General features: G+C 46.6%; 1 protein-coding gene and 1 non-coding gene across 3 annotated transcripts in view; both read left to right on the top strand.

The window, feature by feature from the left end:
* ANKRD46 (ankyrin repeat domain 46) overlaps nt 1–25,875 on the top strand; it is a 68,003-nt gene extending 42,128 nt beyond the window's left edge. Inside the window, exon 6 of one of the 2 annotated variants that reach the window (XM_061439273.1) lies at nt 17,597–19,568. In XM_061439273.1, coding sequence (XP_061295257.1) covers nt 17,597–17,830 — 234 coding nt within the window. In that variant the 3' untranslated portion in view covers nt 17,831–19,568. Of the gene's footprint in view, nt 1–17,596; nt 19,569–24,728 lie in introns of those variants that run through there. The other variant, XM_061439277.1, reaches the window with a different exon arrangement.
* On the top strand, nt 11,379–11,450 carry TRNAC-GCA (transfer RNA cysteine (anticodon GCA)). Its single transcript has one exon. It is a non-coding gene; the product is annotated as a tRNA-Cys (tRNA).
* Nucleotides 25,876–26,741: the final 866 nt, after the last annotated feature.

A 26,741-nucleotide genomic window follows, 5' to 3' on the forward strand; every position in this document is an offset into this window, starting at 1 on the left:
AGAATCCCATGGACACAGTCCACAGGGTCACAAAGAGTTGGACCCAACTGAGCAACTTCACTATCATTTAATCCTTATGATCATCCTTATGTTCCGTGTAAGATGAGGACACTGACACTGTGAGGGTTGAGTAATTGGTCAGTTACTTAAGGTCAGACAGGCAAAGAGCCTGGTGGGCTTCAGTCCATGGGGTCAAAAAGAGTCAGACACGACTGAGTGACTAAGCACAGCACTCTTTATTTTGTTCAAAACTTGACCAGGAACTTTACCTCTTCCTAAAAGTCTTATTCTTGACAGCAGTGCTAGTGATGATAGTTGAGTCCCCCACATAACCCTGTCAGTGGGCACTGATAACTTCATTGTTTCTTCTAGTATGCCTGTGCCTGGGCACTCACGTACTGAAATACGCACTTTGTTATCAATTACTTTCCCTTTATTTTTCCTTTATATTACATGATTTATACTAAGTCATTCTATTAATTTCAGCAATTGTTACTCACTTTTATCGGGGATGCCTACTACAGCTTCTTTTATCATCTCAGTTTACCTTTTCCTAGTAGTTTATTTTGGAGGGTATACCAGGAAGTAGCATTTCTCAAAGTTAATGGAACACTGGGGAGAAGAAAAGAGGCCAGCACTGGCTAAAGCACCCTTTAAAATTGTTCAAACTGAGACAATCCCAGCTGTGCTAGATGAAGTGGAACTTTGGGATCAAGCCCATTCCTCTGGGCTCTGAAGTTGATTCAAAACAGTTTTCTAGGGAGGATCTCAGCCTTGCTGTGGATACTTCCTTGGCGTCCTTCAAAGTGCTGGTAGCTGGCATTTTGTCCAGTCCTTCATGCGTTTGTTCTCTTCACTTTACATCATGAACAGACAGCTCCACGTCAGGCGTTAGGGGTCTCCACTCACTGGGCAACAGAGGTTTGGTCATGTTCTAGTTAGATGTCAGGGAATACAGTCTGGAGTTCCTTGTTGTCTAACAGTCATCAGAAAACTTAGCTGATAACCATATTCACAGTGTTGCTTGGAAGCTGTTTTAGATTGGCACTGTCCAAACTTTCTGCCACAATGGAGATTTTCTGTGTATGTGTCTAGTGTCGTAGCCACTCATCATTGTGGCTGCTCAAATTCATTTAAATTAAAGTAGAAATCCAATCCTTCATTAGCACAGTTATCCGAGCCTGAAACTCAAATGCACTGTACGTTTAAAAACAAAACTAGCCACATTTCTAGTGCTCATTAGCCACAAGAGGCTGTTATGGACAGCACTTTTTTTCCGCTGTGCCAGGTCTCAGCTATGGCACATGAGATCTTTAGTTTTGCCTGTGGGCTCTAGTTCCCTGACCAGGGCTTGACCTGGGCAGCCTGCACTGGGAGTGCAGAGTCCTAGCCACTGGACCTTGGAAAGTCACTAGCCACAGGGAAGTCCTTGGATGGCAGTGTTTGCAGAAACTTCTCTTGGACAGCAGTACTCTCAAATCTCCCTAGGGCTCTTTGGGTTGGATAGAACTAGCTATGGAATGGAATGAAGGCAGTTTCCACCACAACTGCTTTTACTGAGCTCTTTGTTAACAAATAGTAACACAATGCAGTGCTGCTTAACTCAATTCTCGGCAGATTGCTCTTGTAGCCGCACCTCACAGTTAGGGCAACTGAGTCACCTGAGGCAGGTTGGAACAATGTCCCAGGTCCCACAGCTATTAACTGGCGGAGCTGGGGTTTGAAGTCAGACAGTATAGGACTGGGGTCTCTTCTAACCATTGTGCCGTCATGCCGCCCTGTCCTCAATCATGGTGCCATCATCTTGGGGTTTGAATTGTCTCTAGGACTAGCACTGTATTAACCACTGCATCTATTCTAAAGAAAGTTATTGAGGATGCTGTTGGTACAGTTCTTCTGTATGAAGATCTGTGAGTGCTTTTTACAGCCACAAAAAACTGCATTTCTGCTGAACTTTGCTTCCATCTTATGTTCTCTATGAATTATGTAGTTGATCAAGTAGAATTCCTCTTCCACATTGGACGCTGTCAAGTTTAATGCCAGATGGGAGTTCCATCAGAAATGATTCTAATATTAGTCATTATGGTGATTTATTAGGACCACATTCCTGATTCATTTTATAGCCTCATCTTTAGTTTTATTTCCTATTCTAAATGTTCACTTTGAATTTATGCTATTCTGTATTATTTAAGCCCTCCGTCACTTTTGGATCATAATAGGGGATGGTTGTTAATTAGACAGTTATTAGTTTGGATTGATAGAACTACCACAAAATTACCTGTCATTTTCCGGAAACTAATGGCATTAAATGTATTGACCTTTTGCAATTGGAAAAATAGTTTGTTGCCTCCTATTCAGAATGCAGTTATGGTTTTTGGCATTGCTGCATTGTGTTTACCTTCTTTACATGTCTCTGTTCCAAAAAGTATTTGAGTTCCGCTGAATAAGCAGGTAGTAAGTAGTCTAAACCCTGGAAGTCCAGTGTCCTAGTTCTATTCTAGCATTTTCATGAATCATTTGAATGAAGCCTGAAAAATAAACTTTAATAAATACTAAGAATTTTAGAGACAGTGTGCCATTAGAAGTCATCTAGGGAGGGTAAAAGACGAGGAAGGACTCAGTGACTGTGGTCCCTCAGGTGTGAAGGGCAGAACTGCTGTGCGAACCCACTTTACCACTCTTAGCTCAAGTACACCATCCCTTACTCTTGCGGTCTCCATCCCCACACCCGCCACAGACCATTCTAATGTTGTTTAAAAATACACGTTAGAGCATTCTCTGTCACCACACACGAAAATAACCTCAAAATGAATTAAAGACCTAAATGTAAGACCCGACACTACAGAACTCTTAAAGGAAAAGAGAGGCAGAATGCTCTGAAATAAATTACAGCAAGATCTTTTTTGATCCACCTCCTAGAGTAATCGGAGAAGGCAATGGCACCCCACTCCAGTACTCTTGCCTGGAAAACCCCAGGGACAGAGGAGCCTGGTGGGCTGCAGTCCACGGGGTCGCTAAAAGTCGGACACGACTGAGCGACTTCACTTTCACTTTTCACTTTCATGCATTGGAGAAGGAAATGGCAACCCACTCCAGTGTTCTTGCCTGGAGAATCCCAGGGGCGGGGGAGCCTGGTGGGCTGCCGTCTATGGGGTAGCACAGAGTTGGACACAACTGAAGCAACTTAGCAGCAGCAGCAGCCTAAAGTAATGAAAGTAAAAACAAAAATAAACAAATGGGACCTAATTAAACTTAAACTTTGCACAGTGAAGGAAATCATAAATAAAATGGAAAGACAACCCACCGAGTGGGAGAAAGTATTTGCAAATGAAGTGATTGACAAGGGATTAATCTCCAAAATATACCAACAGCTCATGCATCTCACTATTAAACAACCCAATCAAAAAATGAGCAGAAGATCTAAACAGACATTTCTCCAAAGAAGACATACAAATGGCCAAGAGGCATATGAAAAGATGCTCAACATCTGTAATTATCAAATAAATGCAAATAAAAATTACAATGAGGTATCACCTCACATTGGTCAGAATGGCCATCATCAAAAAATCTACAAACAATAAATGCTGGAGAGAGTATGGGGGAAAGGGAACCCTCCTACACGTTGGTGGGGATGGAAATTGGTACAGCCACTATGGAGAACAGTATGGAGGTTCTTTAAAGAACTAGAAATAGACCTAGCATATGATCCAGCAATTTCACTCCTGAATATGTATCCAGAGAAAACCATAATTCGAAAAGACACATGTACTTCAATGTTCATTGCAGTACTATTTACAATAGCCAGGATGTGGAAGCAACCTAAATGTCCATGGACAGAGGAGTGGATAAAAAAGAAAAAGTGTATATATGTGTGTGTGCGTGCATGCGTGTGCATGCGTGCGTGTGCATACTCAGTCATGTCCAACTGTGACCCCATGGACTGCAGCCTGCCAAGCCCCTCTGTCCATGGAATTCTCTAGGCAAGAACACCGGAGTGGGTTACCTTTCTTTCTCCAGGGAGTCTTCCTGACCCAGGGATTGAACCCATGTCTCCTGTGTCTCCTGCATTGGCAAGCGGATTCTTTACCACTGTGCCAACCACATATATATACACATATACATGCATACACACAATGGAATAGCACTCAGCCATAAAAAGAATGAAATAATGCCATTTGCAGCAACATGTGCATGGACCCAGAGATTGTCATACTGAGTAAAATAAGTTGGACAGAGAAAGACATATATGGTATCAATTATATGTGGAATCTTAAAAATGGTATGAATGAAGCTATTTATAAAACAGAAATAGAGTCACAGATGTAGAAGCGAACTTATGGTTACCAAGGGGGAGGGTGAAGGGAGGGATAAACTGGGAGATTGTGATTGACGTATACACCCTACTATATCCATTAATAACATAGATAGCTAATAAGAACCGACTGTATAGCACAGGGAGCTCTACTCAGTACTCTGTAATGATCTATGACCTAAATTCCATTCTATTTAGAATCTAAAAAAGAGTGGACAGATAATATGTATAACTGATTAACTTTGCCATACAGCAGAAACTAACGCATCATAAATCAACTATACTTCAATAAAAGTTGATTTTAAAAAAGTATTTGATGCTAGATGCATAAAGATAAGCTTCACATTGTGTTCTGTGTATTTTAATAATTAACCAAAACAATATTAACCAAAATATTGACCTGCTCTTGTAGGCTGATACTGTCATAAGCCCAGGGTGTTATTTTTATTTTTGGCTGCGCATGGGCTTTCTCTGGTTGCAGCAAGTGGTGGGGGGGCTACTCTCTAGTTGCAGTGCAGACTTCTTGTTGCAGCGGCTTCTCTTGTGGTAGAGCGTGGGCTCTAGAGTGCAGGCTCAGTATTTGTGGCACACGGGCTTAGCTGCCCCATAGAATGTGAAATCTTCCCAGACCAGGGATCAAACCCACGTCCTCTGCACTGGCAGGCAGATTCTTTTTTTTTTTTTTTAATTGGAGGATACTTGCTTTGTGGATTCTTAACCACTGGACCACCAGGGAGGTCCAACTATCATCTTCCCCTGACAAACATTTTAAGTGAGAAATCTTTTTACTTCTAAAAACAAACAAACCAAAAAAAGATCTGCATCAAATGATGGACTTTATCTATAAAGTGTTTTGTGTGTGTGCTAAGTCCCTTCAGTTATGTCTGACTCTTTGCAACGTTATGGAGTGTAGCCTGCCAGGCTCCTCTGCCCATGGGATCCTCTAGGCAAGAATACTGGAGTGGGTTTCTATGCCCTCCTTCAGGGGTCAAACCTGGAGGGATGAAACCCACATCTCTTACGTATCCTGCATTGGCAGACGGGTTCCTTACCACTTGCACCACCTGGGAAGCCTATGAAGTGTTTTACACTGTGGAGATGCTGTGAGAAAGGTGAACAGAAGTTTCCAAAATACCACTTTATCACTGGTAATCCACGGTTTCTTATTGGAACAACGATGTCTTCAATGCTCCTGTCTGCTGCATGCTTTTCATTCAAGTTAGGAGATCAGTGGTTGCAGGACCATTTGTAAACTCAAGCCCTGGAGCTGTAAAATGCCCTGCTTGATGGTGTTCGACAAGGCTCTTCAGTACCTGGTTCCCTAGTGTGTCAGAGATGTCTTGCAGGTGTTAACTGAGCTCTTCAACGTGTGTTCCTTTGTGTCCTTTCTCCCATCTTTGGAAGCATTTCTAAAATGAAAAATGTGTGAAGGTAGAAGAACTCACACCGGGATTACGCTGTCACTGTATCTGCTTAGGAATCACTCTTTTTAGGGATATTGCCTAGATTCTTCTCCCCTTTTCTTTTCCCTAAAGGTTTGGTTTGGTTTTCTGAAAGTGTTAGTCACACAGTCATGTCAACTCTTTGTGACCCCATGGACTGTAGCCCGCCAGGCTCTTCAGTCCATGGGATTCTCCAGGCAAGAATACTGGAGTGGGTTGCCATACCCTTCTCCAGATCTTCCCAACCCAGGGATCAAACTTGGGTCTCCTGCACTGCAGACAGATTCTTTACCATCTAAGTCACTAGGGAAGCCCTTTGTTTTGTTTTAATTCTGAGTTATATTTTCATGTTCAATTAGTCTAAGGATCAACTTAATAGTAAGCACTGACTGACCAAGGATAATTCCAGCCTGAAATGTGCAATAGTAAGTATACTCCTGAGATTTAAAAAACATAAGTGAGTAATTTTCTTATTTGCCAGAATCATTGCAAATTAATGTATACATATATTTGTTTTATGAGTAAATATATTTCAGCAAATTTCAACTGTTTTCTTTTTCTCTTTTTAAAGTTGTATCCCTTGAAAAATGATATGGTATGCAATATTAGTGTTGCAGAATGCTTACTCCGTATGTGTGTCCATAGCCGAATTCCTCTTTGGAGGTTCAAGGATAATTGCTAGCCTAATTCTCTTACATCTTCATGCTATAAATTGCAAGTATTTGAAAGTGTGGCATTGCAGAGTTAGTTATTTCTTCTTATAATTGGGCTATCAGAAGGTTATTCTTTGTCACAATAAAAATTAATATTCCCTTTCTTTGGAGATTAACTTCTAAATTTGAAGACTCTGGGTCACAGTTGGCTGGACTGTTTTACTGAAATTTCAGCCCCTAAGAAACAAAAATAGGTTTTGAAATAGTTTCTAGGTCACTGGCACAGAAAACTGTCCAAAAGCTGTAACTTACTGTAGATAGTCCTAGTTAGTACAATTCCATCAGCACATGCTGTTCTTTTAGACTCTGACTCAAATTTAGAAGAAAATAAAATATATGGATCCCTAAATTCTTACTCTGTAAGTTTAGTTCTAGATGATTCTCCCTTACTTCAATAGAGCCCCTGATTTGGGGAAGGGAGACATTTAATCAGATTATCAGTTCTGCATTTCACCAACTTCATTTGTTAGTCTAAGTTCCAGTTTGGATCAGATGGTGCAGGCTATGGTTATATTGGAAAACATGCAGACTTGGAGTTACAAGATCCCAGCTCTACCTAGGGCTCCCTTGGTGGCTCAGACAGTAAAGAATCCACCTGCAATGCCGGAGAACCCAGGTTTGATCCCTGGGTGGGGAAGATCCCCTGGAGAAGGGAATGGCAACCCACTCCAGTGTTCTTGCCTGGAGAATTTCTTGGACAAAACTGCTTAATATGGACTGACCTTGCTCAAATAATTTGGGTTTTTTGCGTCTCTGTCTTTCTTTATCTGTAAGAAATAATATCCTCCCCAAGATACTTAAAATTAAAGGAATAATAAAACTGTCTTATTTGAGTACTGTGTGTTTGCATGTATACTAGACCCTACAAGTGTTGATACTGTTGTTATCCCCATTCAAGAAAACAAGGCTTAATAAAAAGTGAAGTATGTCTCCTAAGGTCATAGAGTAAACCAAAGCAAGAATCTAATTCCAGTGATTTTGCATGTAGCCATTAGAACATTTTGCTTCTCCTATTGAGTTACCACATCTGAAAGTACCTAGTACTTTATAGGGACTCAATACAAGTTACTTCTTCTTTTCTCTCAGCAGAATAAATTCTGTGATTTATTGACTGACTTTTTATGAGGAAATTATCTATACAGTATTATGCAGTTTCTGACTTGGTGAGGCAGCTTTAACAACTGCTTTATTAAGTGCAACCCCCATCCATTATTTTTCATATCAGTGGCCTTATAGAACCTTCCATGCATCATCTCATTGCTCTGGTAGCTCCTCCTTGGTGAAAGAGCCTTTCAGCTGTTGGTTGAATCCAGAGACCTCTCCACTGAGAGGGAGAAGGGAAATATCTCAGCTCATAACCTCTGAACTGTCCCATCTCAAGTATACACTGGGAAAGGAAGTACCTTTATAACCAACTGTGACATTTTAAAATTCCAAATGCACACCCTGTAAGACTCAAGAGGGTGATTTCCACTGAGTTCTATGAGAAAAGATCCAGATGTTGGTGACCACATTTGCTAAATTCTTTATAAGGGATTCCTCTGTTAGAAGTACTCTTGATTGTAACTTGGAAATGAGAATGTCGAAGCTTATGTTTTCATTCTAATTGAGCTTGGTTTCTGTTTAGGAAGCAGAAGACTTTTCTCTCCTGGTTTTTGTATCTGTGATGACATTGGCGCTGTCAAGACATCATCTTGCCTAATTACAAACATGTTTTAATGGCTGAGCCTAGAAACCCTATACTTATATACTGTACTTCCTATACTTCTTAGGATCTTCAAAATACATGTGTTAGTCTGAAATGGGAACACATTAGATGCTTCATTAACCTTCAGCCATTCTGAAATTCCCATTATAGAAAGTGGCAGCCCCAGCCTCCAACGCAAGGAAGCAATGCTCTTTTATTTCCCTTCTGATAAACCTTAGACTTTGCTAAGGACTGCCCTGCCCACATCTTGAGCTATAGTTGGAAGAGAGATTGAGACTCAGAAGGCAAGTAATGATCTTGTTCTCTGGCCCTCACTCAAAGAAAGCCATGAGTAGAAGGGACCTCCCACTCTCCAAAATCACGATTCTCTTGCTGCAAGCTAAACATCTGATCCTGCTCAAAACACAGCTTTTTTTTTTTTTTCCCTCCAGCTGTGCCACATGGCACACAGTATCTTAGTTCCCTGACCAGGGATCAAGCCTATGTCCCTTGCATCAGAAGGTGGAGCCTTAACCACTGGACTGCCAGGGAAGTCAACCTCTTGACTACAGGGAATACAACTTCTGTTAAATCAAGAGGATTATTCTTTTTAGAAAGAAACTATTCCTGTTCTAAAATTATGTGGCTGAACCTTTTTTCTCCTGCTAATTGAAATTCTTTATTGTCTTAAATGGAGTCCTAATGACCCAGACAGTGGCCTGACATTGGTTCACTGGCTTTGTTGTTGTTCAGTCGCTAAGTCATGTTCAATTCTTTGAGACTCATGAACTGCAGCACACCAGGCTCCCCTGTCCTTCACTGTCTCCCTGAGTTTGCTCAAACTCATGTCTGTTCAGTCAGTGAGGCCATCCAACCATCTCATCTTCTCCTCCTGCCTTCAATCTTTCCCAGCATCAGGGTTTTTTCAGTGAGTCAGCTCTTCATATTATTAGGTGGTCAAAGTACTGGAGCTTCAGCTTCAGCTTCCATCCTTCCAATGAATATTCAGGTTGATTTCCTTTAGGATTGACTGGCTTCCAACTGCTCATGCATTCTCAGCAGTGGGATAAATATGGATTGTCAACTTATTTTTAATGTCAGCCTTTTAGAGCATGTGCAGACATTTCCTGATTTCTGGATAAATTAAGTTGTTATAGAAGGTCAACGTGGTGCTTCTGAGGGGCAACGATGGATATGAAAGGAGGGAGGTGCCCCCACCCTCGGCACCCAAGGGAAACACACACACCCAACTTGGTCTCCCTGCCTGACCATTTCCCAGCTTCACATGAAAACAAAATAAAGCACCGCTTTCCACAGACAGCTTCTGTGCGTGACCAGGAGACAGAATGGTATGGTGGTTAAACACCTGGGCCTTGAAGTCAGACAGCCCTGGTTTGGATCCTAAGCCCACAATTAGCTTGGAGTGGCCTCGGACAGGTTACCGTCCCCCTTTCCCTGCCCCATTCATCTGTTAGCTGAGAATAGTAACCCTAACCGGAGGCTGAGGGAGACAGTGCCTGTGAGCGGCTCAGCCCAGGGCCTGGTGGGCAATAACTCTTCAGTCGTTAGCATAATTATGTGATTGCTTCCCCTTTAGGCCAACTGCTACCTAGAACTGTGGCAGCCCGGAGCTATACTTTAAAAAGCTTTTGTGGGCGGAGAGACAGGACTACCTCTGTTCTCCGGTGACTGGTCAGGCCCTCAAGCGGTGAGTGACCGGGTGCCGGAGTGACCAAGCGACCGGTCAGCCTCCCGCTCTTCTTTGAGCTTTCATTAAATAATACCTTCATTATCAGCTCAAGAGGACGTGGATCCGTGCCCCTGCCAATCCCCCCAGCTACAGCTCACCACCGTGTGAGTGTTGAGAGATCTGAGGGCAAGAACAGGGCAATATGCCTTCTGCTTTCCAGATTCATCCTCTCTCGTTTGGTCCAAGAGCATCCCTGTAGGGGAGCAGAACGGGGATTTTGTTTTTTTTTACCCTCCCCACCTTTTCAGAGGGGGGAAATAGGCTCAGAAACTCTGCAAGGCAAAACAGAAGCTGAATCCAGGTCAGTGTTCTCTGCGCCCAGCGGCCGTCCGCTGAGCATTGGACTCTGAAAGAGGAGGGACACGAGCTGGTGTCCCCGGCAGGTGGGGCGAATCCCGTGATGACTTCCCGAGCGGCATCTCTGCAGCTAGAGAGGAAGCAGGGCGATCTCTCTGCCAGGCCCTGCCTGTCCAGGCCCGCCCTGCGGCCTGCCTTGTGCACCTGCCTCCCCCCTTCCTCCCGGCTCCTCAAGGCAAGCTCAGGGGACCATTTCTTCCTCTGGCAGGGCAGGATGCGAAGACCTCCCTAAGGCAAATCACATCCATCTGATGTTGAATAAGAAGCTGCTACTGCGTCTGAAGTGACCACTCCCTGGTGGGTGATGTCATGCTGTTTTGTTTGTCTCCATGGACAGTGGGGATCCGATTTCAGTTGAGAAGAAAACGGTCTGGAGAAAATAGTTACTTCATTCGGAAAATTCCAAGAAACCATAAATACAGTTTGCAGCTGATGAAAGTGCATTCACGGGCGGACAGTGATTTGAGGATGGAAGAAGAGCTCCAAGAGGGGGCCCTTCACCCTGGCCTTGGCCACCGGCAGCCCCTGCTCCTCTGGGCTTTGGGCAAGATCCCCAGCAACCCTCTCCGCTGAGGAGACCCCGTAACCCAGTGGGGGATTGGCTGGGGACATGGTTTCCCTGGTCCCACCCTAAATCGCCTCCTGCCAGTCCATCCCTGGAGTATCTCACACAAAGCAGCCCACTTCCCTCTCGTAAGTGGTTGACCTGCGTTTCTGAGTTGCTGTTAAAGCAAATTATAAATAACATCTCATTATCTTGTTTTCCTTTCTTACACACTTTCCAGCCTTACAATCTCTTGTGAATCCTTTTCTGCTCTTCATATCCTTTTCTCTTTTTTAGCCTACCGTTGGCACAGTGAGAAAGAGGGAATAAATAGAGAATGAAATCCTATTTTGCTTTTCATGAGAAACTGAAGAGGATAATTCCCAGTCCAGATCCCCAGCCCTGGGTCAGAGGGGAATGACCACAGCCAGGCAAGGCTGGGGGCAGATTGCTTATATCCAATGCCAAGTGTCCAAGAAACGTTGCCTTTCCTTGACCATCTTTCCTCACTCCTCTCTCTCCAATTATATAAAAACAATATGGCAAAATTACAGCCGGCGGGGGGGTGGGCCTTCCCAGGTGGCTCAGATGGTAAAGTGTCTGCCTGCAATGCAGAAGACCCGGGTTCAATCCCTGGGCCGGGAAGATCCCCTGGAGAAGAAAATGGCAACTCACTCTAGTATTCTTGCCTGGAAAATTCCACGGACGGAGGAGCCTAGTAGGCTCCAGTCCATGGGGTCACAAAGAGTCAGACACAACAGAGCAACTTCACTTTCTTTCCCTTTCACAGATTTTTGGAAGACATGAGAAAGTCTCCCTAACCCAGCCCCTCCTTCCATCCTTGCGTCCACCTGGCGCCAGGTCCCCAGGACACTGAGCCCCTCATTCTGTCTTCCTTGTCACCCTGACCCCATTTTGGGGCACCCCTTTCTGGGGCCGGGCCTCCACAATGTCCCCAGGCTGTGGGAGCTGGTCTTTCCTGACCCTCGCTCACAGCCTCATATTTCCATCTCAGACTCAGTTCCCAGCAGCACCAGGTCCCTTGTATTCATGCTGATTACCCAGAGCCCTTTCTTTTGGCCTAAGACCTGGGCCGCAAGTACCTGCTGGCCTGGGTGCCCAAGCAGGTCAGCCCCCAGTGCCCACCATCCTGCAAGCATAAGTGGGGCCACCTTGGCCTCGACACTGCCCCGGGCACAGCGGTTTCCCGCCCAGCCACCTGGTCAGGGCAGGGGCTCCGGGACAGGACTGGGAACCCGCCCTCTATCTTCCAGTGCTCTCCCATTCTGCCTGATTCCTGGACGTGTGGAAATTCAATAACCACCTGAGGAACCAAGGGGGAGGCCAAGTCCGTCTCTGGGAGGGCTTTCGGCCCCTCAGGCAAAGCATTGCCAGATGGTAGAAGAATGAAAACAAAGCCAAGCTTCTTCAAAAGTCCCCATTAACCCAAGTAGTCAAATCCTGAAGGGGCCTTTGTGTTAATGGAATCCTGCTGTATCTCTTGATGACTCGAAATAAAGGGACCATCAGCTTGCATTTAGGAAATGTGGATTTTCAAGCTCGTGGGATTTGACTTCTAGACATCAGCAGTTTTTCCTCACAGATCAGGCTCTCCCATAGAAACCCAGTGCAAGACACTGAAGGAATTTTAAATCTTCTAGTAACCATACTTTTGATAAGTAATAAGAAACAGGTGAACTTAATTTTTATAGTATATTTTATTTAATGCAGTATATCTCAAAAAGTAAGATGGAATCAATATTAAAAAATATTAATGAGCCATGTCACATTCTGTTTTGCCCTAAGTCTTTGAAATTTTACCCTTTCAACACCCATCTATCTGGACCGGCCACATTTCAAGTACTCAGTATCCACACTGGGCTACAGCGCTGGATTGTTCAGTACAGTTCAGTCGCTCAGTCGTGTCTGACTCTTTGCAACCCCATGGACTGCAGCATGTCAGGCTTCCCTGTCCATCACCAACTCCCAGAGTCTGCTCAAACTCATGTCCATCGAGTCAGTGATGGCATCCAACCATCTCATCCTCTGCCGTCCCCTTCTCCTCCAGCCCTATGCTGTTATACACAAATGTGTCTGATCCTGGGAAGGTTCCCAGGAGATACGGTCCTAGGAAGTGGGCAGTGGCTCTGAGAACTCAGCAGCAGCCCCAACAAGGTGCTACTCGATCTGAGATCTTAGGGCACAACCGAAAACAGGAGGAGTCCGGAGCCTCCCTCAATTTTCTCAGTCCTAACATGGCCTGGGATCCCCCAGACCCATCTTTTCCTTGCAGTCTCTTGATTCAGCCTGGTCAGATCTGAGTGGATAAGTCTGGGGTAGGAGGTTTGCTTCCTCTGGAGAAACATCATTAATTTACCCAACAAGCATTTATGGGGCGGCTTCTATGTGGCAGGCCCTGTTCCAGGACTTTGGGATACAGCAGTGAACAAAACAGATCCCTGCCCTTGAGTAAACAGGCAATAAGAAGGAAACAAAATAGGTGAACAGATCGAAGAGTATATTAGAAAGTCGTAAGTGCTGTGGAAACAAAGGAAAAAATAGAGCAAAGTAAGGAAATAAGTGCTGGGGATGGGGCGGGTTGCAGTATTAAATGTCATGGTCAGAGCAGGTCTCCTTGAGAAGGTGAGGTTTGAACAAATCCGTATGCAAAGATTTGAAGGAGACAAGGACGTTGGCCACTAGAGCATCCAGACAACACAGCTAGAGCAAAGACCCTGAGGTGGGCAGGGCGTGTTCAAGAAATAGCTAAACACACAAACAACGTGCCTGGAGAGGAATGGGCAAGAGGGAGCGTATTAGATGAAATCACAGGATAAGCTAGTGGGGCAGATCAGGCAAAGCCTTGCAGGTCATTTCCAAGGACACTGGCTTTTATTCTGAGACAATCATGATAGAATTTTGAATAGCATTAAGTTAAGCGAAAGTCACTCGGTCGTGTCTGACTCTTTGCAACCCCATGGACTGGAATTCTCCAGGCCAGAATACTGGAGTGGGTAGCCTTTCCCTTCTCCAGGGGATCTTCCCAACCCAGGGACTGAACCCAGGTCTCCTGCATTGCAGGTGGATTCTTTACCAGCTGACCCATGAGGGAAGCCCAAGAATACTGGAGTGGGTAGCCTTTCCCTTCTCCAGTGGGTCTTCCCAACCCAGGAATCAAACCAGGGTCTCCTGCATTGCAGGCAGATTCTTTACCAACTGAGCTGTCAGGGAAGCCTTGAATAACATTGCTCTGACTTAAATTTCAACAGGGTCCCTCTGGTTGCTGCATTGAGAAGAGAGTAGAGGAAGCCAAGAGTGGAGGCAGGAGGGTTAGGAGTCTACTTCAGCAGTCCAGATGAAAGGTGATGGTGCTTGGACCAGGGTAGTAGCAACAAACTTGATGAAGAATAGACAGATTATGTTTTCAATGTAGAGTCAATGGGAGGAGGAAGAGTCAAGGGTGATTCCTGGGTTTTTTATTCAAGCAAAAGATAGATGTCAAGGCCATCCACAGAGGTAGGAAAGGCTGTACATGGACAGTTTTATGTGAGGAGACCCAGAGTTTAGTTTTGAAGATGTTGAATTTGACATGTCTGTTCAGCATCCGAATAGAAATATCAAGTAGGCAGTTAAAATGATGAGTCTAGAATTTGGAGAAAGATCAGGACTGCCGACACAGATCTGGATTTCTCAGCATATGGGTGGAGTTTAAAGCCTTGAGACTCAAGGAGACCATCTGAAGAGTGAGTACAGAGAAGAATATCCCAAGACACCTCAACGTTAAAAGGTTCAGAAGATAAGGAGAATCAGCAAAGGAGATTGAGGAGGAGTGAGGTAGGAGGAAAACTAAGAGACTGGCACGTCCTGGAATCCAGAGGGGAAAAGTGCTTCAAGGAAAAAGGTGTGAACTGTGTAGAATGCTCCTGACAGTCAAGTAAGATGTGACTGAGAAATGAGATTTGACCACTGGATTTAGCAACATGGAGGTCACCGCATTCATAGAGAGCAGTTTCCAGGGAGCAAAAGCATGACTGGTGTATAGACTTAAGAGAGACTACGCGGGACAGAATTGGAGACACTGAGTACAAACACCTTCAGAAGTCTTGCAGAAGGGTAGCTGGAAGGGTAAATGTGGTCAAAAGAAAGCTTCTTTTAAAAATCAACTTCAGGGAACTCGCTGACGGTCCAGTGGTTAGGACTGAGGGCCTTCAACACCAGGGGCAGGGTCCAGTCCCTGGTCAGGGAACTAAGATCCTATAAGATGTGTGGCACAGCCAAAAAAAAAAAAAAAAAAAGTTTATTGAGGCATAATTTACTCTTAAGTATTTACATTTGAAGTATATGGTTCAATGAGTTTTGACAGATATATGTATCCATGTGACCACTGCAACAAAGAGGTCTAACACTTCCATCACCCCCTCAAAATTCCCTCATGCCCCTTTATAATCCCTCTCACCATCACTGCCCCAATCCCCAGCACCACTGATCTGCCTCCTTTTTCTTTTTAGTAACTTTATTTGCTCATTTTTGGCTATGCTGGGTCTTTCTTGCCCCGTGGACTTTCCCCTAGTTTCAATAAGCGGAGGTTACTCTCCAGTGGTGATGCAGGCTTCTCACTGTGGTGGCTTCTCTCGTTGCAGAGCACAGGCTCTGGGGCGCACAGGCTTCAGTAGCTGCTGCGCACAGGCTCAGTAGTTGTGGCGGACGGGCTTAATTGTTCCACGGCATGTGAGATCTTCCCAGATCAGAAATCGAGCCCGTGTCTCCTGCACCGGCAGGCGGATCTTTACCACTGAGCCACCAGGGGAGCCACCACTGATCGGCTTTCTGTTACTGAGATTAGTTTTGCCCTTTCTAGAATTTCATACAAGTTAAATCATCCAGGGTGTACTCCTGAGTCTGGCTTCTTTTGTTCAGCATGTTTTTGAGACATAACATCTTTTATAGCGTTAAGTGGCATTCCATTATATGGATATATCACACTTAACTTTCCATTCACTTGCTGTTGGACATTTGTATTGTTTCCAGTTTTTGGCTATTGTGATTAAAGATATGATGAATATTTGCATGTAAGTCTTGGTTTGGACATGAATTTCACTTTTATTGGATAGAAATCTAGGAATAGAATTGCTGGGTCATATCATAATGTATGTTTAATTTTATTAAAAAATTACCAAAATGTCTTCCAAAATGACTGTTTAGTTTTACATTCTAATCAGCGATGTGTAAGTTCCAGTTGCTCCACACAGTTACCAAACACTTGATACTGCCAGGAAGGTTTGTTTGTTTGTTTACAGAGTGCTCTGGTATACTGTTGGCCCAGCTTTCCCTAATGTTATCATCTTACAAAGCCATGGTAGACTTGTCAAAACTAAGAAATTAACTTTGGTATGGCATCAACAGGGTTTCCCAGGTGGTTCAGTGATAAAGAATCTGCCCACCAATGCAGGAGACACGGGTTCAATCCCTGGGTCAGGAAGTTTCCCTGGAGGAGGAAATGGCAACCCACTCCTGTATTCTTGCCTGAGAAATCCCATGGGCAAAAGAGCCTGGCGGGTTACAGTCCATGGGATCGCAAGGAGTTAGACACGACTGAGAGGCTAAGCACAGCACAGCAAGGTTTTCTACGATTCAACTGGGGTTACGGGTTTTAAGGAAGAACATTCCAGTGACAAAGCGCCCTTTTGATTAGATCGTTTGTGTGTATGATAGCAATGTGACTTATTATGTTGGCTTATCACGTGCTGTGACCATCATCACTTGGTGAAAATGGTGTCCAACAGGTTTCTTTCCTATAAAGTGACTCTCTTATAAAGTTACAGCTATAAATGTATAGCTTTTATAGAGAAAGCTTTCTCTATAAAAGATTAAGAAAAGAACAGTCTCATCTGTATGTTGATAGAAATGAACCTGTAGAAAGCGAAATATCGGGAGAATGTCTGGCTTCTTCTGTAAGTGTTGAAAATCTTTTTCACTCTCAGAGTCTCCACCTTGTCTCATAAAAATTTCACTTACCCATAATTTAACGTCCTGAGGCTCTGTTGGAGGTCAAATGACCTGTTGACAAGATCAGGGCAATTTTCCCTGGTGACCCCATGCTGGCTAAGAACTCCACGGAACCAGGTGTCAGGTCTGGTCAACCCGCAGAACCCCTTGGTGCCAGGGGGAGGATTGGCCTTTCTCCTTCCTGCTCAGCTGCTCATCACGCAGGTGCTCTGTGTGGATGTGCAGTTCTGGGTCTGGGGAAGAGCCCATGTTTGAGCAGAGAAGAGCCAAACATCTGTCATGGGGCGCTGAAGCCTTCCGGGGGTGACTGTGGGGCCTGGTAACTGTGGGGGAGAAATCTCAGAGAAGGAAGCAGCACATAGAGCTCCATGATTCCATGGCACCTGTGTGGCTTCCATCCATCCCCTCACTGGGAGGACGGGGCTCCGGGAACAATGACCAGGGCTCTAAGCTCTGGCTGGGGGCTTAAGGGAAAGAGGAATCTGAGCACCCTGGGCACGAGATGAGATAGGCATGACCTTGGAGGCTCAGGTTAGAAACTCAGTGTGGAAGAGACAGCCCAGGAGAGAGAGGCCCAGGCCAGGCCCTTGGCCGCTGCCAAACAACTTATCACCCTCTCCCTCCCCCAGCCCCACCTCTGCAATCCCTGGGCTCAGAGATCTCTCATCTGGTTCCAACTGGGGAACTCCAGGCCCACAGGGTGCAGGGGTGGGGGGAGAGAGTGGTTATGACAAAGGTGACATATCCTGGCTGGCAGAAATGAACTCCAGGCATGTATTTTGCAGAGGCCAGCAGTATGGTGTCTACAGAGATGTATACATCTGCAGATGAATCAATCCACACCCAGCCCTGTCACCATCGAGAGGAAGGTGGTAAATTCCCTCTCGTTCAGAGAAGACCTCTCTTCTCAACCAGCGGCCCACGGGTTTCTCACCAAGATAGCAATTCATTGTACAGGGAAGGGAACTTACCATGTGGAAATTCCCACTTCCTCTGGAGAACAGTACACGCAGGGTTAACCTTGGTGAGTAAGAACCCACCCCACCGCCCCCATGCCTCTGAGGACAGCTTTGCTCTCTGGATGACTGCAGCCACCCAAGGTCTTATCCAAACTCTCAGCCCAAGTCTGAAAAATGCCCGGGACCTACTTAGGAGTCAGTCTCTGAGCACCAGTATCGATGGACTGAAGCAGTTATCCATGATTCTTCCTGCCCTGCACCTTGTCCTTCTGACAGCAGCCTTTCGGCTTTCCTTAGGGGAGCACTCTTCGACCCTCTCTGTTGATGTGCTCCTGTAGGGGCACCTGGCCCAGGCCCTAGGACTGGACACAGAACCCAGGCTGGGGACTTCACTGGTGGTCCAGTGGTCAAGCATCCGCCTGCCAGTGCAGGGGACGTGGGTTAGATCCCTGCTCTGGGAAGATCCCACATGCCTGGGGAAAACTGAGCCTCTGTGCCATCACTACTGAAGCCCCCACACTCTAGAATCCGTGCTCTTCAACAAGAGAAGCCACTGTGATGAGAAGCCCTGGAACCACAAGGAGTAGCCCCCGCTCATTGCAACTAGAGAAAAGTCCGAGCACAGCTCTGAAGACCCAGTGCAGCCAAAAATAAATAAATAAATACATTTTTTAAAAAGAAAAAAAGAACCCAGGCTGGGCCAATCAGAGACAACTTCGGCAGACACTGCTAGTCTGGGAGTGGAGCTGATGCTGAGGAAAGGGGGGCTAAGAGGTGGGCAGAATCCTGAGAGCATCCCGGCTCCAGCTGGTATTTTAACTTACAGAATCAGGCAAATTCCTCTCCACCTTTCCCTCTCTCTCCTTCTTTCCTTCCCTCCCTCTGTCTTTCTCTTTCCTTCCCTCCCTTCCAGACTACCTCCTCCTCCTCCTCATTCTTCTCTCTCTCTCTTACTTATTTTGGCACAGTCCAGTTTGAGTTTGGTTTTTGTCTCTTGTACTAAAATTGTTCCCCCAAAATACCCTGATGGCATTTCCACTTCATGTGCCTGCCCATCCCCCCTCCCGCCTTCAACCCTGAGAAAGGCTGCTGCTCTGGTGCTGTGGAGGCTACCAAATCATCCCAATCTCCAGCCCCTTCTGTCCCTGATAGTCTGAAGTCAGAACAGAATTTCCAGTTGAATAAATACATCATTCTGTTATTGGCTTCCCTGGTGGCCCATATGGTAAAGAATCCACCTGCAATGCAGGAGACCCGGATTCGCTCCCTGGGTTGGGAAGATCCCCTGGAGGAGGGCATGGCAACCTACTCCAGTATTCTTGTCTGGAGAATCCCATGGACAGAGGATTGTCAGGCTACAGTCCATGTGGTTGCAGAGTCAGACAGGACTCAGGCCACTTAGCACACTTGCTTGCATCTTTCTATTATATAAATAATACAAAAATTAATTTTTTTTAACTTAGAGAAGAGGGGGAGAATTACTCCTAAACCAGCTACTGTGAGCATTTTAGCTTATTGCCTTACAAAGGTTTCCCCAGACACAGTCGTATAGTTACAGACCCCAACGCACAGAGTGTACACCACTGTTGTCATCGTCACCATCACTATACAGGTATTGTCATTAGCATTTCTCTTTCTGTGGCTTTTAAAAGTCTATTTTCAACAGCTTCCCTTCAGCTGTTGTAAGATTGGAAAGTAAGGAATGTACAGCGTGAGCCCACTTGCTTAGATGGGAGCTATTACTATAGCTAACTGTTTTTTTGTTGTGTCTGGGAGCTGAGTTTGATCACCTGGAGATTTATACGGATGCCTGAATTCTGATTTGGTAGGATCCATGGGGGCGCAGGGAGCGGTTCCAAGAATTCATGTTTCCAAGCAGCTGCCAGGTGATGCCAGTGCTCAGGTCAGCGCGTGGAACTCACCCTGGGGCTGAGACGCATTTGCTTTTCAGCTGATTTATAAACATATTCAACATAGACGAATCCCAGCTTTCAGTTTAAGAGTCATTTACTAAACACTAATTCATATACCTGTGGTTTTTCAGAAGCCCACGTTTTTCTTGGGGGCCAAGTTTCCAGGGGGAAGTATGACCTAGAGCGTCACATCTAAACCCCGTGGGGTCCCCGGATTTCACACCTAAACCCCCTGGAGTCCCCCAATTTCACACAGGCTGAAAAGGAAAAACATTGTGAAGTGAAGGTTTCTTTCACTATTCCTTTCTAACCTTTGTCCAGTTGGACAGAGGTTAAGGGGCAAACCGTGGGGGCTAGAGCCTTCAGTTCAGTTTCGTATTTACTGAGTGTTGCAGACTACTCCAGGGAGGTGACGATGAACAGAACATGGTTCCTGCCCTGTAGGCGTTGACGATCAATGGACAGAGAGAGGAACACAAAATAAAGAAATGTTGGGTATCCTGAAAAAGAGCGAGGGTCGAGGGAGGCCAGGTTCCCTAGGAGCACAAAGAAGACCCCGGGCAGCCTCAGTGGGTCAAGATGATGAGCTGAGGAAGACTTAGCCGTCGACTGGGAGGAGGGGAGGGAGCGGAAAGGGCGCCGTGGCTGAAGTAACAGCAAAGGCGCGGAGGTGCTCTTAGGTGAGGGTGGTGAGACAGGGCGAGGAGGGGCGAGCTCAAAATGTTGCCTCCAAGACAACATATTTTGGTCAACCATTCCCCGAGCTCAGTTTAGGCCTGCACACACTGGGTCACTACAAGGCCCTGTCAGCTGGGACCACAAGTCTGTCTAAGGACAGTGTACTGTATTAACTGCTGGTAACAGCAGTGACTTGCTGAAATACAGGTATGTTTTCTCTAGAAAGCAGTCCAGGGTTCATAGAGGGGCCCAGTGGTCAAAATCAAGTGCTTCTAGCATTGGAACCAACTATTCTTGACTGCCTTGCTACTCAACACGTGGCCCGATGCTCCACTGCTGGGTATGAGTTAGAGCAAGTGTTCTATCATGCAGAATCCCAGTCTGTCTTGTAACTAACACCCATGTGATTTACTTGAATGCCTGTAGTTGAACAAGTTGGCCTAATCACTTACTGCAGCTAAGGAGAGGACTTGAACTTTGGTTAGGTGAATTTAGGGAGGGCCCAAGAAAGCAGGGCTTTGCTCTGGACTGACTTCTGTCAGGAAATTGGACGACTTTATGGTCTGGTACCTTGGAAGTCTTATCTGTAAGGAGGGTAGATTAGATCAAAGCTAAAGTCACAATTGATAAAGAAGCAGCTGTCATTCACATTAGCCAGGGGAGGGAGATATTCAGTATTTTGTGCTTGGTTTTGTCTGTGTTTAGATAAACTTATGAAGTGGTCCATTGGACTCACTTTATGGCCTCACAGGCACAGAATGGCCTTGCCTGATAGCGGTGTTATATGAGATTGTTTAGACTAAGGCCTGGCGAAGGTGGTGGTTGTTCAGTTACTAAGTCGTCTCTGGCTCTTTGCAAGCCCATGTACTGTAGCACACCAGGTTTCCCTGTCCTTCACTATCTCCTGGGTTTGCTCAAACTCATGTCCATTGAGTCGATGATGTGATCCAACCATCTTATCCTCTGTAACCCCCTTCTCCTCCTTCCCTCAGTCTTTCCCAGCATCAGGATCTTTTCTAATGAGTTGGCTCTTCGCATCAGGTGGTCAAAGTATTAGAGCTTCAACTTGAGCATCAGTCTTTCCAATGAATATCCAGAGTTGATTTCCTTTAGGATTGACTGATTTGATCTTGTAGCCCAAGGAACTCTCAAGAGTCTTCTCCAACACCACAGTAGGGGAGATTGGGTATGGAGTTGGCACTGCAGTCTGTCTCTCAGACAGGGAGGCCTGGGCTCAAGAATGGGGAAATTCCAGGCCTTGGAAGGTGATTTTTATCTTCTCCTGCTTGTCAATATTTAACATTCCTACTGCTAGTTGGGTGGGACCTTCACAAAAAAGAATAAGCCTGTCTCCAGGGTCTGCAAGAAATTCTTGTAAAGTAGAATTTTCTTCTCAAGTTTTCCATACCAGTGGCTGGAAGAGTGAGGGGTCTAAATGAGTTGAAACTGTCCCCTGCCACTGTGGGAGAGCTGTTGGAACAAGAAAGGACAGCTCAGAGAAGAGTGAAACGGCAGAACCAACACAACACTGTAAAGCAATTATCCTCCAATTAAAAAAAAAAAAAAAGCCGATCACCAGTGGTGTCATAGTAATGCCCACCTCACAGCGATGCGCCCCACCCCCGCCACACACAGAACCACCCGCTCACATAGACCTCCACCCCCTTCAGAGTGTCCCAGGCATTTTCTGGAAACCCCCAAAGGGACTCCTCACATGTCCTCTTCATGGTGCCAGCTGCCAGGTTTACTGCCTCATTTAACACAAGTTTACAAGTTTACTGAATACCTTCGAGACACCAAGCCCTGTGCTAACGATGTCATATGAATGATTCAGGTGTCAGAGAGATGCATCACTGATTGTAGACAGCTGACAGCTAATTGAGGGAAGACTCTAAGACATTGCTGCTGCTGCTAAGTCACTTCAGTTGTGTCCAACTCTGTGTGACCCCATAGACGGCAGCCCACCAGGCTCCCCCGTCCCTGGGATTCTCCAGGCAAGAACACTGGAGTGGGTTGCCATTTCCTTCTCCAATGCATGAAAGTGAAAAGTGGATGTGAGGTCGCTCAGTTGTGTCTGACCCTCAGTGACCCCATGGACTGTAGCCTTCCAGGCTCCTCCATCCATGGGATTTTCTAGGCAAGAGTACTGGAGTGGGTGCCTTTGCCTTCTCCGACATTTTATTGAGTATTGTCTAAAAAAATATATACAATCATAAATTGTGGAAGCACTATGATAAAAAATATCTGATAGTGACCAACAGTAGATAGGGTGTTCCTTAAAAATATGCCAAGCATCCTGGTGTGTTCCCACCTCAGGACACAACTGCTGTTTTTTCAGCAGGAAGGAGTTTCCCCCTGCCCATCCTCGTGACCCACTTCTCACTTCCTTCAGGTCTTCCTTCAAGGTCACCTTCTCGAGGCTGCCTTCCCCTGTGGCCCCCTCCCAACCCCCGACTCCCTAGCTCCTGTCCTTGTTCTCTATTCTCCCTGGTTTTACCATCTACCATCTTGTATATTGGTTTACTGATTGTCTCCCCTCCCTCCACCAAAAACTTCCTTCCAAGAGATCAGGGTTTTTTCCCTGTTTTGTCACTGCCCCCAGGGTCTAAAAAGAGTATGTGATAGTGCTTCAGTGAATGCGTGTTGGATAAATGAATGAGTGAGTGAGCGATGAGCACAGGAAGGGGCCATCAGGGAGGACCCCTGGGACCGCGATGGTGAGTTTGTCTTTTCCCCCTCGGGAAGCAGATGAAGCAAGGGTGAAGGAGATTTGATTTGTGTTTTATCACTTACACATGGAAAAGGCCAAGGTGGAAATCGGGCCCGGGGGGTATGGGGCACAAGGTGGGCGGCCGTGGCTGTGGCCAAGCCAGAGAAAATCATGCTTGGATAAGATGGTGGAACGTGGGGGACAAAACTGGGCAGGTCGAGGGACAGGTTAGAGGTGGAGGGGACCAGATACCGGATCATGCTGAATGGGAGAGAAGTGGAACCTGGCCCCTAGAATTCTGGCCTCGACTCCTCAAGACAGGCAGAAGGGAGGAGGAAGAGGTGGGGGCCGGTCACAAGTCTCCCTTGGAGTGTGTTTTCCCTCTCCTGCTCTGCCCCAGCTGTCAACATCTGCAGCCTCCGTCAGAGCACAGCCAAGGGTCTCAGCATAGCCGCTAAGACCGTGCCCATCCAGGAGGGCTACGGCCGTGCAAGTGTGCATGAAAAAGGTTGCCTTTCCCTATCACTAAACAAGGAATGCTGCCTGGAGCCCAGCAAACCAGCAGCCAGCCCTGACTGTGCACTCAGAGGGGATCAGGATGAAGAGTAAGGCTCCAGGCTCCAGACAGCCAAGATGCCGAGCAAAGCAATGATTTCAGTGAGCCCAGACTCTTGCATCTTCCCATACTTGGAAAAGCGCTAAGTTCATTAACTTGAAATGTCTGGTTTTCTTTAATTAACAGTCATCTTTTGATGTTCTGACTGCCTGATTTTTTTATATATAATTCCTATATCCTGGCTCCTCCCTTACCCTCTGGGAGCTCTCTGTCCAAGAGGCTGTTTTCCAGACTTAAGTCCTCAGTGTGTCTGCCAAATAAAACATAACACCCAAGTTTTGGGTTGTGGCCTTGGCACCTACTGAGGCAACCATAATTGGTTCCATGCAGAAGGGGGCCATGCCTGCCCCCCACCTCTCAGGTCCTCACCCCTCTAAGGTCCCAGGGCCTCACTCCAATCCCTCTTTTCTCGGGGTGCCTGCTCCAACCCCACCTGCCCGCCTCCACTGATTCGCAATACCTGCTTTACCGTGCCAATGTCCCGAGGGGAGACGCCAACCTCAACCAGCAGTGAGGCAAGCTCCCAGCCAGCAGAGCAGATGCCCAGCCCAACACCCGAGCTGGCGCTGGAGTCAGAGGGGCAGGGAGAACTCGCCGGAGCCCAGGACCCACAGGTGACACACTCTCCAAGGGCCCAGCCTCCTCCCAGGGCTCTGTCCCTAGCTCCAGGGGAATTGAAAGAGACCTCTGACGAGCCCCCAGGCCAACGGAGTCCAGTCTCAGGGTCTGCAGGTTCCCCCATTCTTCTCGCTTCCCTCCCTGGCCCCACCTTCCGTCCCCCAGAGGCACCCCCATCCCCTCCCACCCCGCCTCCTCCATGAAGTCAGCCCTGCCTCCTTCCGCTCCTTTGATTGTGTGCTCCTCAGGGCTCTTGGGCCCCTATATTCTACTTGAGGGTTTGGGGCCGTGTGTTTCAGTCCAGTTCAGTCATTCAGTCGTGTCCGACTCTTTGCGACCCCATGGACTGCAGCACGCCAGGCCTCCCTGTCCATCCCCAACTCCTGGAGCTTGTTTTCACCTCCTGCTTTTTAATTCCTCCAGGCCTGAGGGTGTGTGTGACATTCCTACAGAGGGGAATGGCAGGCACAGACCGCAGCTGACTGGACACGCATTCAAGGCCAGCCTGCTACTGTGTGACCCCGGCTAGGAGCTTAACGTCTCTATGCCTCGCTGATGAATGAGGATACTCATGCCTACCCGAGAGGCTCCCGGGAACATTAAATGAAACTCCATTTGCAAAGAACCCAGGCCAGTATCTGACGTGCAACAGAGACATGGCTGTTATTCCCATGTGACAAGTCTCCCCGCTCCCCATACGCGACAGCATGCCAGGCATCTGGCAGGGGCCCAGGAAGTGCTCGGTGGCCAGGTGGGCTGAATCTGGGTCTGTAGTTGGCTCACGTGGGTGAGGCACTAGAGCATTTGTTCCCATTTCTCTCTGGACTTGTCTCCTATTTGTGGGTTTGAAGAACTACAGGCTGATGTCTCATTTCTTCAGAGCCTGAGCCAGCAAAGACACATCAGGTCAAGTTCGTGGATAAGTGTAGAAATGGACACTGACCCCTCTCAAGGGGTGAAGAGAATCTTTCTCACAAAAATTTTCACCGTTCATCCTACCCTTTTCCTCCCTAAAAGCATTCCTAAAGCAGGAGCAGGTTTTGAGGCAAACTTATTTCTGAAAGATAGATTTTTAGAGACACTCTTCGGAGATCTTTCTGGTCCTCTCTGACCTTTTGCCATGATTGAGGACCTAATGAAAATCGGTGAGCATCTCCAGAGCATGTGGTCATCATGATGCCTCCCTGATCCACAGGTCCCCAGCCAGCCCCAGGCATATTTTATACCCATATTCTCTGTCATACCCACAACAACCCCATCCTACAGGTGAGGAAACAGATTTGGCAAGCTCACACAGCTGGTAAGTAGCAGAACCAAGATGTCCACTCTGCTTGACCTGTCCCAGCCCACACTCCTGCCACGGGGCCACTCCCCTTGGTAATGGGGTGAGCACTGGCCTGGAATCTGAGAAGCCAGCTCTGAGCCAGTGATGGACGCTCTCCCTGGAACCTCAGCTTCATCCCTTTCTACACGGGGAGAGGAGAGGCCACCCTCCCACTGTCCAGGTGAGGGTTTGGGGTGGGGGCAGGAAGAGAGCAAAGAGTGAAAATAAATTTCTTTTTAACTGACAGCTAACCAGATTTTCTCCGGCAGCAATTTATATCTATTTTCCCCTCATTCAGGCAGCTGGGAATATGAGAAAAGCATTCAGCCGTTTGAAGAGTGCTATTTAACTCATGACAAAGAGCAGTTCTTTTGAATCTCAGAATTTTCTGTAAGTCACATGTCATTTTCACTTTCCCCTATGAAACTGAAACTCATATTCACCTTTGTAAAAAAGCTTCCCAGGGGGGAGGGGCAGGGGGGTCGTGGAGAGGCGGCCAGCAGCAGGGACTGGGTCTCAGGCTTCCCTGGAAGCACAGACCATCCCAGCAAGTTGCTGTCTTAGGCTCAGACCTGAACTTGTTTTGGAAGAAAGCCCTGAAAAAGGTCACGGTGAAGGTCTGTCTTTATCTCGACTCACTGTGGGCTTGGGCTCACTGCAGCAGCTCCCGGGAGTCCATGGGGAAAAGCCAGGCTGGGAGGAAATGGAGTTCCCCGGGCTGGAGAGGAGCCCAAAGGTTGGATAAGACCCTGTCCCACACCTGCTTCCCTCGTAAGGCATCCCCTAGCTCCCTTGTAAGGGACCCTGCCAGGTAGAAACCAGACCAGTGCTGGGCCAGGAGCCAGAGCAAGGGCTAACCTGGTAGGAACATCTGCTAAGCTCTTTGAACGAAATGAAAACCCTGCTATTTTAATGATCATAAATTCCTACAGCAGTTTCCCCCAGTACCTTGGCTGTCATGTTAATGGAATTGCACAGGGCCAGGTGTGTGTGTGTGTGTGTGTGTGTGTGTGTGTGTGTGTGTGTTGTGCATGCATGTGTGTGTGCGCATGCGTCTGTGTGTGTGTTTGTACACGCCTGCATTTTTCAGGAGTGAGGATATTTGCATAACA

The sequence above is a fragment of the Bos javanicus genome, chromosome 14, assembly GCF_032452875.1.
Source record: "Bos javanicus breed banteng chromosome 14, ARS-OSU_banteng_1.0, whole genome shotgun sequence".
Lineage (NCBI taxonomy): Eukaryota > Metazoa > Chordata > Mammalia > Artiodactyla > Bovidae > Bos > Bos javanicus.